This window comes from Talpa europaea (genome assembly GCF_964194135.1).
Source record: "Talpa europaea genome assembly, chromosome: 4".
Taxonomy (NCBI): Eukaryota; Metazoa; Chordata; class Mammalia; order Eulipotyphla; family Talpidae; genus Talpa; species Talpa europaea.
The window spans coordinates 113849992-113863297 of NC_140070.1; the positions used below are offsets into that span (position 1 = coordinate 113849992).

General features: G+C 46.5%; 1 protein-coding gene across 1 annotated transcript in view; it reads left to right on the forward strand.

Annotated features, from left to right (window-relative positions):
• The window catches only part of MASP1 (MBL associated serine protease 1), a gene marked incomplete at both ends in the record, with an annotated part of 97639 nt that overhangs the window by 66531 nt on the left and 17802 nt on the right, over window positions 1–13306 (forward strand). Inside the window, 6 exons of the mRNA XM_084232702.1 lie at window positions 806–1002; window positions 2369–2516; window positions 3813–3931; window positions 4788–4866; window positions 11605–11742; window positions 12447–12521. Coding sequence (XP_084088828.1) covers window positions 806–1002; window positions 2369–2516; window positions 3813–3931; window positions 4788–4866; window positions 11605–11742; window positions 12447–12521 — 756 coding nt within the window. The remainder of the gene's footprint in view (window positions 1–805; window positions 1003–2368; window positions 2517–3812; window positions 3932–4787; window positions 4867–11604; window positions 11743–12446; window positions 12522–13306) is intronic.

The following is a 13306-nucleotide window of genomic DNA, read 5'->3' on the forward strand; positions in this document are numbered from 1 at the left end:
AAGGTGCCCACAGCCTTTGCAGCACCAGTTCGATCCCCAGCCACCAGTGAGCATCCCACATGGCACGCAGACCTCTCCTGCCTCCCCTGCAGTGTACTTCGTCAGTCTGGCTATTCTGTTCCCTGCTCTGACTCTGGTGAATTCTCTCACCCTCCCGTGCTTCTGACTGTACCCAGTGCCTGCATAAATTAAAAAAAAAAAAGTTCCTTAGAAAAAAAATGGGGTTCAAACTTTCCCTGCCTCAGAATCCTTCTCAGACCCTTCTTGCCCCCCACCAATACCAGAGAATCCCATGAAAAGCATTATCCCCCTCCTAGCCTTTGAGTCTTGACTGCAAACTACTAAATGTGTGACCTTGGGTAAATCACTTCCCCTGGTTCAGTTTCACTTTCCCCATAGGCAAAATGGGGATAATGTGGGCCTCCCTGGTGGCACAAGGGGTTAAGACACAGCACTATGAAGCTATCCACAGCCACTGCAGTACAAGTTCGATCCTCAGCCAGGGAGCTACCCACATGGTGCAGCAGACCTCTCCTGTCTCGCCCGCTACTCCCCTCAGCAGTGTATTTCAGTAGATCCACCTGTTCTGCTCCCCACTCTGTCTCTGGTGAATCCTCTCACCCCCCACATCTCTGGCCTGCACCCCAGCTCTTGTATGCATAAATAAATAAACCTTTTTTTAAAAATGGGGATAATGACTGCTCCCTGCTCACTCCTCAGGAACACTGGGAAGATGGTGCCTTAAGAAGGGGGTCGCTGTGGTCATGGCGGTGTGCGCCACCTCACTCCTGTATGTTTCCCACAGTGGAGTGCAGTGACAACCTGTTCACGCAGAGGACCGGTGTCATCACCAGCCCTGACTTCCCCAACCCTTACCCTAAGAGCTCCGAATGCTTCTATACAATCGAGCTGGAGGAGGGTTTCAGGGTCAGCCTGCAGTTTGAGGACATTTTCGACATTGAGGACCATCCTGAGGTGCCCTGCCCCTATGACTACATCAAGGTAAACATGCAATGGACACATGCTCTGGTGAGGCTGAAACATCTTGGCTGAATTGGGAAAACTGATAGTTATGGCTCTCATCCTTCTCACCAGGACAAGGGGTCATGCAGTTTCCTTCTCCAAAAGTAATTATTTAAAATAACATCTATCCCTTTAACCAGATCCAACCTAGGTTCTCTCCTGATCCAACCCTAGTCCCTTAGTCACCTGCAAATCCCTTTTGTCATGTAATATCTCATCATCACGACATAGCACCGGGCCATCTTAGAACGCTGCCAGCCACGCACGGGAGCCCAGTGCTAAGAGCTTTATCCTGCACTGAACTTCTCAGGGCTTCACTTTTCCCCATCCAAAGGTGGTGGGATGAAGATGTCACCCAGGATTGTCCAAGTCACCATCTCTCTCGGTCCTCAGAGATGGAAAGAAAAAGAGTAAAAGGCAGGGGCCAGAACTGGGAGAAGGGAGGTCTGGATCAGCTGAGAGGGCTGTTCCCTTCCCTCCATTGCTGCTCCATTCTAGTCCTAACCTGTTATCTCCTGGTCAACTGCAAGTCTTCCTAGCTGGTATTCTTGCTTCTATTTTTACCCTGTAAAATCTAATCTCCCATTGTATCAAGGCTGATCTTTATAAAAGCCAGATTCAATCAAGAGTGCACTAACTTTCTCAAGACATGTGCTATGGCCCGTGCCATAGCTCTCCCTTTTTTCTACCCACACTGGTTTCCTGTTTTTAAAACTTGACGAATTCCTTCCCGCCGTTGGTCCTAGCTCTTAGATATGTTGTTTTCTCTGCTGGGAAGTTATTTCTCCTTTTCAATGACAAATTCTTATTCATCCTATATGGCTCAAATCCAGTGCACCTCCTCCAAGAAGGCTTCCTTGACCACCTTTTGAAAGTTATTATCTATATTATTGTCTGTTGCATATGTGATGCATGATACAGGTTACATAGATTTTATTACAGAGATTAAAAACATAGCATGTACTTATATTCCATATGTATATCACCCTGTGCTGTTTATAACCCTATAGTTATTTTGTCTATTATTTAATGGTAGTATTCCCCAACTGGAATGTATGTCCTTTAAGAACATACATCCTAACCTGCACACGTGGACAGGAGTCAGCCTAAGCCATAAGATGTTGTTCATCTCTAAGCAGAGTAATAGCCTACCATGTCCACTTCCAGGGCCACTGCATTTTAGAAATGGGATGGCAGAAATGATGCTGTTTGGTTAATGGTAACACATGGTAAAAATGCCAGTGAACACCATGGGGTCTATATGGAGGCTTCCCGAAGTACTCCGGCCCTGCGACACCCACTGCTGCTCAGATAGGGTCCTTCTTCTCTATCTTGCCTCTTGCAGATTCAAGCAGGTTCAAAAATGTGGGGGCCATACTGTGGAGAGAAAGCCCCAGAGCTCATCAATACTCAAAGCCACAGCATCCAGATCATGTTCCGCAGCGACAACTCAGGCGAGAACCGGGGCTGGAGGCTCTCGTACAGGGCGACAGGTACTGTGACCTCCCCCTTCCTGGGTCCTGCTTAAAGGACAAGGGATGTAAGCCTGGGGCTTTCCTGCGGAGGTTTGGGGGGTTCCCGGCAATGCCACTGGGATTAAGGCATACTCTCCTTTGTGACTAGTTTCCCATTTATAAAATGGGGTTAAGGACAGGAGAGGTAGCGTATTTGACTAGATTGGTAGTGCTCAAAACGAGCTACCCTTTAGAATCATATGGGGGGATTTTTCTTTAACCTGGTTTTCTGAACTCCACCCCTTTGCCCCGCTGGTCACTAGGCTTGGGCAGGACCCTCGAGCCCCAGGCTTCTCCACACTGGGGCTGGAATCTGGATGTAGGCCTAGAGTATAGAATGCTTCATTACGGTGGTTGACCCCCAGAGACTGTAGAGGAAAGCCCACAGATCTTAAGGCAACTAGTGCTGACCCAAACCCTGACAGAGCCATGTGACTCAAGGGGTCTGCAGAAACTGCAGGAAGAAGAGGCAGAGCTCAGGAACAGGACCACAGCTGGATGTGACTCATGCAGTTTATAGACTGAATTCCTGGCCCTGCCTATGGTATCACATTCAGGGCCCAGTGCTGGGAAGAGGAGTGAAAATGCTGTTTACAAAGAAGTTTGTCGCAGAAAAAAACATCGAAGTTGAGGCCAGATCTGGGAATCCTGTCAGGTGCAGCCTTTTGAAGAAGTCTGTCAGAGACATAGACATGGTCACAGTCTCTAACACTTTGAAGATTAGTCCTGGGAAGAAAGAGTGATAGGGGGAGGGAGAAACAAGTGGGAGGAGTCCATCCTGATGGCCCAAGATGGCAAACTATGCCAGATGAGCAAAAATTACAGGGGCACAAATTTCTATTGAATGTGGACACACTCTCTTCTTTAATCATAGGAGTCATGTGGAAGGCTCAGCCTGGGAGGTATCAGAGCTCCCTGTCACAGTAGGAATGCAAATAAATATTTGGCCTTTACTCTGGAGGATGTTGTAAAAGAGTGCATCAGACAACGGTTGGCCTCAATGACATTTAATTTCCTCTCCAGCCGTGAGTTTTGATGAAATCTAGTCAACTACCTCATTTTACAAATGAGGAAATGGAGGTTCAAGTTGGAACGTGACCTGCTCAAGTTTCCAGAGTGAATCTTCTCCAGGATCTAGAAGGTCCAGACTTCCCAATACCTATTTTCTGTGGTTTTCCTACCGCCATCAAACCTTGGGTCTTGGAGCCAGCAAACTTCCTGTCAGACTTTTCCAGCAGGTTTTTCCCTGACTGCTCCTCTATTGCTCCCCACCAGGGAATGAGTGCCCAGAGTTACAGGCTCCTGTCCATGGGAAGATTGAGCCCTTGCAAGACAAGTATTCCTTCAAAGACCAGGTGCTCATCAGCTGTGACACGGGCTACAAAGTGCTGAAGGTACAGGCCCTCCCTTGGGGGTTGGGATGGGAGTGGGGGGTGGGGCAGGCAACTCACCAGAGAAGCTCTCCAGAGCCTCCCAAAGCAGATGGGCTTCATTTTATCATGGTCCCACAGAGTATTTCACAGCTCCGCATAAACCTCCAAAATACTCCAGAAATTCCAGGCTTCTGAACATCTAAAGCATGGGTCCAAGACTCTCCTTCTGGAAATAGCATGAGGATCTCTTTTATCAGAGCATGGGCTGGTTGAACAACCTTGCAAAACTGTCAAGCTTACTTTAGGGAAACTGGGATGGGATGCAGAGATCTCAAAGGTGGCAGGCGGGCACTTTTCACCCTCCTATCCTCTGAAACAGTGGTGCTCCCAGAATCAAGGCCATATCTGAGATCAGTCAAAAGCCTGTCACCTGGGTGAGTCCAATGTGCAGTCAAGCCAGAGAACCACCGCTCTCAAGAAATGGTTCTGCACATGGGGCCCGGGACCACAGCACCATCTACTGGGAATGCATATTCTGGCAGGCCAGACCCACCGAATCAGAAACTCTGGGGCAGGGTACAAACCGGAGATGCTGATGCTCAGCCACATTTGAGAAGTACTGCTCTGAAAAAGAAGTGAAGTGTATAGATCTCCTTCCCTTCCAAGGCAGTTGCTCATGACCTGTGCCTCTCTCCAGAGTTCCGTGGGGAATATGAATTCAGTTTCTCCCTTTCCCTTTTCTCCAAACTCACCTTGGCAACCCATGGGTAAACATCTCAGTCAAGGACAGTCAAGCTTGGAGTTTGATTTAGTTTTACTGGGAAACAAAACAACCACCAACCTGTTCTCCCCACCTCTCCTTCATGTTTCTTCCTAGGACAAGGTAGAGATGGACACCTTCCAGATGGAGTGCCTGAAGGATGGGACCTGGAGTAGCAAGGTCCCCACCTGTAAAAGTAAGAAAATAAAATCAGTTGATTGCAGGGATAACGAGCTCCCCAGCACAGGGGGAGACCATGCAAGGGGGAAATTTTGGCAGGTGCGTTGATGGGAGCCGAAACTCAATAGACACATGACTGTTGGACCAAAAAGGCTACTAATGCCCCTTTAGAAATCAGGCTTGAAGATTCTAAAAGAAACTTCTTATTGGTCCCAGCTTACTTTCTAGATACTCATTTTATGTCTACTGCAGACAGGTTGACAAATTTGCTAAAGGCATAGTACGGCTCCAGGCTGGAAACTAGCTCTGACGATTGCTAATTCAGGAAATTATTTTGCACCTGTGCTCAGAGCCAGTGACTTTGCCACCTCTCTGTGGCTATCAGCCTTATCCCTGGAGTCCTCTAGAGCAACTCCTGTTCAGGGCTGTGCAGCAAGGGCTTGAGGTCAGCAAAGGGGACATGTCTTAAGCAGGAACACATGACTGCACTGGCTTTTGGGATCCAGAGATCTTGACTTAACTCTGCTCCTAATACAGTGGCCATGAACAATGTCCTTCACTGCCACGGTAAAATGCAGAATTAGGAAGAACCTGAATATTCTCAATTGTATCTCAGTGGTTCTGAAATAATGCCATACATATAAATCATGTAGAGAGCTAAGTGAAAATACAAATTGCCAGCCACCACTTCCTCCCCCACCCAGTGATTTCTAGAGCAAGATTTACAAGGACCACAATTTTAGGAAACTTATCTGTGGCAACAGTGATGAGAGGAAGCATAGCGACAGAAAGAGGGAAGGAAAGAGAGAATGGGGGAAGATTTGCTTTCAAAAGAAGTGAGTAGTCAAGAAGTAGGGTTGGTCCCAGCCACCCTCATCCCCTGAGTTCACATAAACTGTGGAGTGCTGTCCGGGTCCCTTCTCCTCCGTGGCCAGTGCCTAGAAGGCAGGCAGGTCCTCCCAGGGTCCCATGGGAGGCACTCTCAGGGGAAGTTGGGTCTCCCTGAGGCAAATCTCAGGCCATTTGGAGCAGAATATGCTTGTTTTTTTCAGTTTTCTCTTTTATAGGATGATGTGGCTGGAGTCAGAACCCAGGGAGGGAAGGGGCGGAGGAGGGACTGCATTTTATGACTTGAACAAAAAGTTTCCCAAACTTTTACTAGATGCCTGTGCAGAGAGGTCTATAGGGAATTCAGCTGGAAAAGACACAGTCCAGACATCAAAGAACTTAAATGCCAGCCAACACATCTGCCACCTCCGCCCACACGGGGCTCATGTGCAGTGTGGTGACTGAGTTCTACTGAGGCACTCTCCAGGGCAAAGCAAGGCTGCCCTCAGGGAGGACAGAGGGAGGGCAGGATGTGGCTTGGCAGCCAGGAAGTTCTATATTCAAATCCAGACTGGACCCATACAGGGACCCAAAGCAATTTGCTCAGATGATTTTGGCCTCAGGTCCTGAATTCTAGATTGTTCTGAGGGCTGAGTTAATAATGTGCATCTCATACCTTGGAGCACCAGAAATAAGGAAAAGCTCAACTAAAGCTATTTCTTCCCATAACTCAACCTTCTCACTAGGAAAAGTTTCGCTTCTCTCTTTCATGCTTTTGGAAAGTAGGAAATGCTAATAATATTTTTTTCCCTTGATGAAACATAGGTGCTTTTCATTATAACAGATGTGTTGGTAGAGTAAGTAACAGCATTTGATGGTATCATTTTGTGTGACTTATGTTTGCATACAAAAGAATACCCCATCGTTCCACACTAAAGAGGAATTTTTTTCCCCCTATTAGGACGTAGTTCTCCGATCGTAGTCTCAACTAAAGTCTTACTAGACAAACTTGACATCTCTGCCTGTTCACTGAGCAGATATTTATGAGCATCTCTCCATCCCAGGCATGTGCTAGGTCTCAGCGGAGATGTGAAGTTGAACAAGGCTGAGAAGATGCGAGTCTCCCCTGCCTCCAGAGATGGGGGAAAAGTGTTGGGAGTATACAAAAAAATGTGTGTACAGTGATGAAATGAGCACTGGAATGAGAAGTGGAAATCTGGAATGTCCTGACCCTGTCTCCACCTTGCTGTGGTGATATGAACAAGTCCTGCTTCTGCAAAATGAGGATTTGGGACAGATAGATGCAAAGCTTTTTCCAGGGCCAGAATGATACACATAATCCTCAATAGCTAGGATTTATGACAGTGCAAATTCTCAGGCTGGTACCAATTCTGCAACCCAAACTGTCCTTCACACTGGCTGTATCCTTAACTGTGCCTCCTAATCAATTCTGATGAAATGATTTCTGTATTTCCTGCATGACTGTTTCTGCTTTGCTGGCTAATTTTTCTCTTTCTCTTCTTTCTTTCTCTCTCTCCCTCTCTCTGCATCCTTTCTCTGTATCTCCTGATCCCTCTTTGATCTTCACCATGGTTGCAGAAACAGAAATGGATGTGGAGAGCGAACTCAAGTCAGAGCAAATGACAGAGTGAATGACGGGACCCCACACAGTGCAGACATCCAAGAATGGACTCCCCACAAGGGCCTGGGGCCCCAGAGCTACTCCACCCCTCCCTGCCCCACCAACTCTCCATATCCTGGTTTAGTGTGGATTAGAATGGGTGCTGCACAAGGCGACACAGTCAAGCAGTTGAAACTGCTGGGTGTATGAGAACAATTCTCCATTTGTGGGTTTGCCTATCATTCAAACTTTCTCTGGAAAATGATGAAAAGACAATGGGGCATTTTATTTTTTAACAACTCTAAGTGGATTGTACTGCTCTCAATGGAAAATATCTTTGGTCTGAGAGACTCAGATTTAATATACAGTCCCATGGTTTTATGCTGACCAGGTCAAAGTGGACCTGCTCTCTACTCCACTCCATACTTCAATTTTAAAGTGGGCCAGAATGCCTGTAACTTTATGACTTCAATATTTTTACCTGTCACCAGTTTGGTAATAGCCATGAGTAGGTGAAATTAATAACTCATATAGCATGGATTTTAAGGAAATATAGACATGTTCTCCCACTACAAAGTTTCCCTTCCACTTATACCCAACCCAAGGTTGACATTCCATCATCAGAGGCTCTTTCCTCTTAGGCTTACAAATTTCTGAAAATTCACTAATTAAAGTTTTTGAAAAGCCAGGTATCACAATTGAAGGCATCAGTGCTCAGTTCTGGTACCCTCAGACATCACTGGGTCAAAAATAGTGATAAAGGAAGGGCTGTGAGGTGGCAGCCAGCATGCTGGGGATCTCAGCTTCTGCCTGGAAAACACCTGGACATGCGTGTCGGAGAACATGGGCACTGAATCCACCGTGACTACTCTGATAGCTGAATGACCTTTAGATGAGGGCAGCATCCCACAAGGGTGGACAGGGAGCACTGTGGGAGCAGAGGTGCCCTCCTAGGGCAGGAGTGCCTTTAGGAGGGGAGATGAGGCGATCACTAATGACAAGAGTGAGTTGAATCAGTTTCGCTAAGCATGCAAGTATAACGGCTAAAGGAATCATAATTTAGGTAGAAAACTTGATATGGACACAAACAATTGCAATGTCAGGTGACCTAAGATACCTGCATCAGAGAGAGAAAAGAGGAAGCCAGGAGAAACGAGGAAACAGCGCTACCCTCACAGAAGAATGAGAAAAGGCTTTCAAGAAGAAGCAATGTTTGAGCAAAACCTCGAGGGTGGCAGTGGCAGGAGCAGGGACCGCAGGGCCTGTGTGGGCGAGGCAGCAGGGAGACAGCGGCACCGTGAGGGAAGGACAGCTCACCAGGGGAAGGACGAAGACAAAGCATTGAGGAGGGAGAGCATCCCTGGAGCCTTAATGTTAGGGTGAGCCAATTGCACGCAATTCTCTAGGAGGCCCCAAAACTGTGGCAAAGCATGCACAGGACAGCAGGTTGAGAGATGTGTCTGAAGGAAAGCAAACAGCAGCTGGGTGACAATGGAGTCGAGGTGTGGAGAAGCACAATGAGAAATGGTGGCCCAGGGTGTGATCCCAGAGCATGGATGTGACCTGGGGGAGCTTTAGATGGAAGGATGAGAGAATTTCTAAAACACAGGAGGAAGATTACCTGATCAAGCAGGGTCTGAACACAATATCTTGGAATGTGCCAGTCAGAGCTGCTCAAAAGCCCCAGAGTAGGGAAATTGCCTCGAATTTCCTAAAGACATGGGTTTGGCCAGCACTGTAGACTAGGGCAGAGGTGCACCACTCCCTGTAGACTAGGGCAGAGGTGCACTCACGTAACCCACACTCAGTGACCTGTTTCCCACAATTATCACCTCCTCTGTTTGGTTGTAGGGCCAGTTTTATTAGTAGACAAGGTTATTTTTCTAGAGTGAAGTGAAAGCTGACCCTCCATCCAGAAAATATCCCCTCCCCCCAGTGCTGGCCATAGAATAGACTCTCCATAGCCTGGTCTGCTGGCCATGTCTGAGACCAAGCCTGGAATTCTTTCATCTGGAGCTAGGAACGAGGTCTGCAGATACCTAGAGCAAAATAAACTGCCAGACCAAAATTATAGGAGACAAGAACAATACCAAGATCCTGCGCCAATCAATGGCATTTCCTTAAAAAGGAAGAAAAATCTGCTTTGTCTTTTAGTGGGAAAATACATTTAAAACTGCCTATAGCTTTAAATAATAAATATTGTCACCTCTTGTTACCTAGTGCTGACCCTCACATGCTTTCCTGAGAGAGTCTCCCTTCGGATGATCAAAACAAATGGGAAAGATTTGTAGAGGGTGTTGGAGGTCAGGACAAACATGAACCAGGTCTTGGCCTTCACCTTCCTTTTGGTAAGAGCTAACTCATTTACTCCCATTCTCCATGCCTCTCCTCCACCCGGAAGGGCTTGGAGTTCTCCAGATTTTAAGTTAGAAAACTCTCTTTTTCAATTAAAAAGATGAATATGGAATCCTAAAGTTAAAAACACAATTCTGAGCACCACCCGAGAGGTAAACATCCCCCTCTCTGTTTCCCAAGGAGGAGGGAAAATCTGGAAACTCTTCCAGGGCTTTGCATGTGGTTCTCTACAACTATTGGAAGATTGACAGCTGGTGTCCGCCATGACCCAGCTAATAATGATTATAGGCTAATTTAACTAGAAAACAGACCCTTAACAATTGTTGGTTTGGTTTACTTAAAAGAACACTGAGTTTAAGGTCAAGTCTAGTTCTCTGACAGTAATTCCCTGTGATCTTAAACTAATTACATCTCCTCTCTAGACTCTGTACAGAAGATATTCGAGATTGCCTACCTCTGTTGTTGAACTGAAGGCACAAAGCCAAAAACCATGCCAGCAGTTTTTGAGAAAAGAGCCAGTCGAATGTGAGGTCACCTGGCAGGAGGCTGAAGGCAAGGCTCTCAAATCAGTATCCCCAAGGATGGGGCTTTGGGCATATTTATGGGGTCAAAGAACAACTATAGAAAATGCAGGTTGGTAGTGTCTGGTTGGTTGCTTTCTAATAAATCAAGCATAACTCGAATTTGGATCCAGAACTGCAACATGCTGAGCAGCCCTGGCTTCTGAATGTTGTCCCTCTAGCCATGAGGCGGGCACCTTAGTCCCATCTTCCAAGGCTGTGTTTAGTCCAAGGAACGAGATGCCACCCAAGGAGAGTAAACACTGTTCTGGGACTGCACTCTGAATACAACTTGTCAACTTATGGAAGATTGGGATTTTTCTTTCCTTATGTAAAATGAGTTGGGGTATTTTTGCAAGCCCATCGTTGCAAGCCCATCCTGCTGTTCTTACATGATAAGCAGAAATAGCAGATGACCAGTATGACCAACACAGTTTCACATTCAGGTTCCTTTCCAATGGTGAAGTCCTACGAATCCTCTATGACTCTTTAACTCTGGCATAGGCTGTTAGATTTACCATTAGAATTTCTTTGGAGATGAACACTACCCCTAACAGAAGCCCCAAATGGAGACTGATAAATTGGCTCCCCAGTCTCTGATCTGGCTCATGGCAGATGCATGCAGGACTCTGTCAGTGTCGGCAACTCCCCTTAGACCTGTCTGGACTGGGAAACTCCCCCAAAGCCATCTCTGAAGAACAGGCAACTTTGGTCTTATCCTACAGCCAGCACCAATGTCCCGTCATCAACAATTGGAAAAAATGAGCAGGTAAAGACTAAAACCTGGTTCACCCCGGACCCTGCCTCCTTCCTTCTGTGGCCAAGGGAGTTGCCTGCACAGTCAATGGGGTGGGGCTGGACTTACGAAAGAACCAGCTTCCTTTTGTTTGTTTTTGCTTTTGTTTTCCATGCCAAGCTCCAGTGTGAGCGTATTAACTATCCTTACTCACTTAACATGTGGTTGGGTCTGGAAGAACTAAAGAGTTTTTACTTCATATCAGCCAGAATTTTCTTATTGAACCAGGACTTCATGCTTGAGCAGAGAGATTAGGAAGGCTGCACAACAAAAGGGGAAGCTAAGGAACAAGCCTTTTGGGGAAGAGCCTGGGTCTGCTTGGCTCTCAGCAGATGTGCCCCTGTCCTGGAACTGACACAGGGCCAGGTGTGTTGCACCCAGTAGCACCTTCGTGGATGGGCCACCCAAAAGCAGGGTCCCTGATGACCGCTCAACTTGTACCTGCACAAGCCCTCTGGCACATTCTCAGACTATAGCATTGCGCTCTGAGGTTTTGTGCCATGCAAAACTGCACATCCCCCCAAGAGAGACCCACCAAACAGCACCAGAAGAAGTGCAAAGAGTAATCCATCATCTCACTCTTGTTTCTTTCAGTTGCAGACTGTGGCATACCGCCAGAGCTGGAACATGGTCTGGTCACCTTCTCATCCAGGAACAATCTTACTACATACAAATCTGAGATCAGATACTCCTGCCAGAAGCCCTACTACAAGATGCTTCACAACATCACAGGTGAACCCCTCCATGTTAAGCCAGTCCACTCCGGCCTCAAGCCCTCCAATTCAGGGTTGGTCAGGATGCTGTAACAACCTGTCTGCTGGCCACAGCCTGGGAGGAATTGAGAGGAGAAACAATTGGAGACATGTCTCACTCCAAGAGTTAGGCCTTGTGGCAGCTCAACATCCTAACATACACTCACAGCCCCAGCACAGAAGGAATGCCTGGGGAGATGGGAAGGCTGACAGAGTGACACTGCTACAGAGTGACACTAAAAAAATTGCCCTATTTTTCTAAGCCTCCAAATCCTCATTTGTCAAATAGTAGCGAACAGTGATAGTGTTCAAGAGCTATTGTAAGACCCCAGGAGAAGGTGCAGTCTGTTAAGTGATGATGATGAAGCCCCAGCTGGAACCCAAGCAGGACAGTTAGGAGGAAACAGCCCATGTGGGAAATAGAAAATACCTCCATACTGAAGAGTGTAGAGTTTGTTTTTAAGAGCAATGGATGTCATTGGTTATTTTGAGCAGGGGAAGGCCGTGATCAGATTCCCATTTTAGAAAGATCCTTTAGTTTCCACAGGGGACTCAAAGAGAGTGGCTTCAGAGACCATTCAGTCTTGTCATCACCCACAATAGAGTATTAAGAACCCAGATCTGTTTTCTGCGTGCCTCAAACCAACCATTGTCTCCTTCTCCAATCATTTTTAACTCTCCCAGGTATATATGCATGTTCTGCCCAAGGAGTCTGGATGAATGAAGTGCTGGGAAGAAGCCAGCCCACCTGCCTGCCAGGTACCTCACCCTCCAGTCCTTTTCCTCAAGGACTACCTTTCAAGGCCTTTGGGCTGTGAATGCCCAATGGATTAGTAGGGTGGGGGATGACATTTTGATTGATCATCAGGGGTCAAAGGTCAGAGACACCTAAGCTCACACCTTCTTAAACCAACCAACCTCGATATCCAGCCTGTTTTATCTGGCTCAGAGTTCCTGTGTCTCCTCTCTCTGCAGTTCTGCCTCCTCCCCACTAGGTTTTCACCCAACACAGCGTATGTGTGTGCACCTGCTGTGTGCCAGGGAAATCAATTAGACACCTTGTACTCAAGCTCTCCCTTTTCTGAAGGGAGAATGAATGACAGACCAATAAGAAATAATTATAACACAGAGTAAGAAGTTCTTCTAAAGAGCAACGTGTTGAAGTTTTTCTGATTGCTGCCTCCAAGTGTCTCACCTACTGACCTGACTTTAAAATGGAGAGAGAATTTTGTGGCAATAGGAAGTGTCACTGTGCATACAGATTTGGGGAATATTTTGTGGACATTTACTTTAGCATCAAAGGTATAGATGATTTGCATTGCAATCACAGTGCGAACATATATTCAAATTCACTAGTGAGAACATGATAGCCCTCAAAATGCACGATGTATGCTCAAACAAATAATCAACAAAAAATAATTTATTTTCTTCATGACATAGAACTTTACTTTTAAAAAAAGTAAGAATTATAACCAATATTGAATAGTAGTCAAAGATAAAACCATCAAGACATTTGAAGTATTGAGTAGCATCTTCATATTACT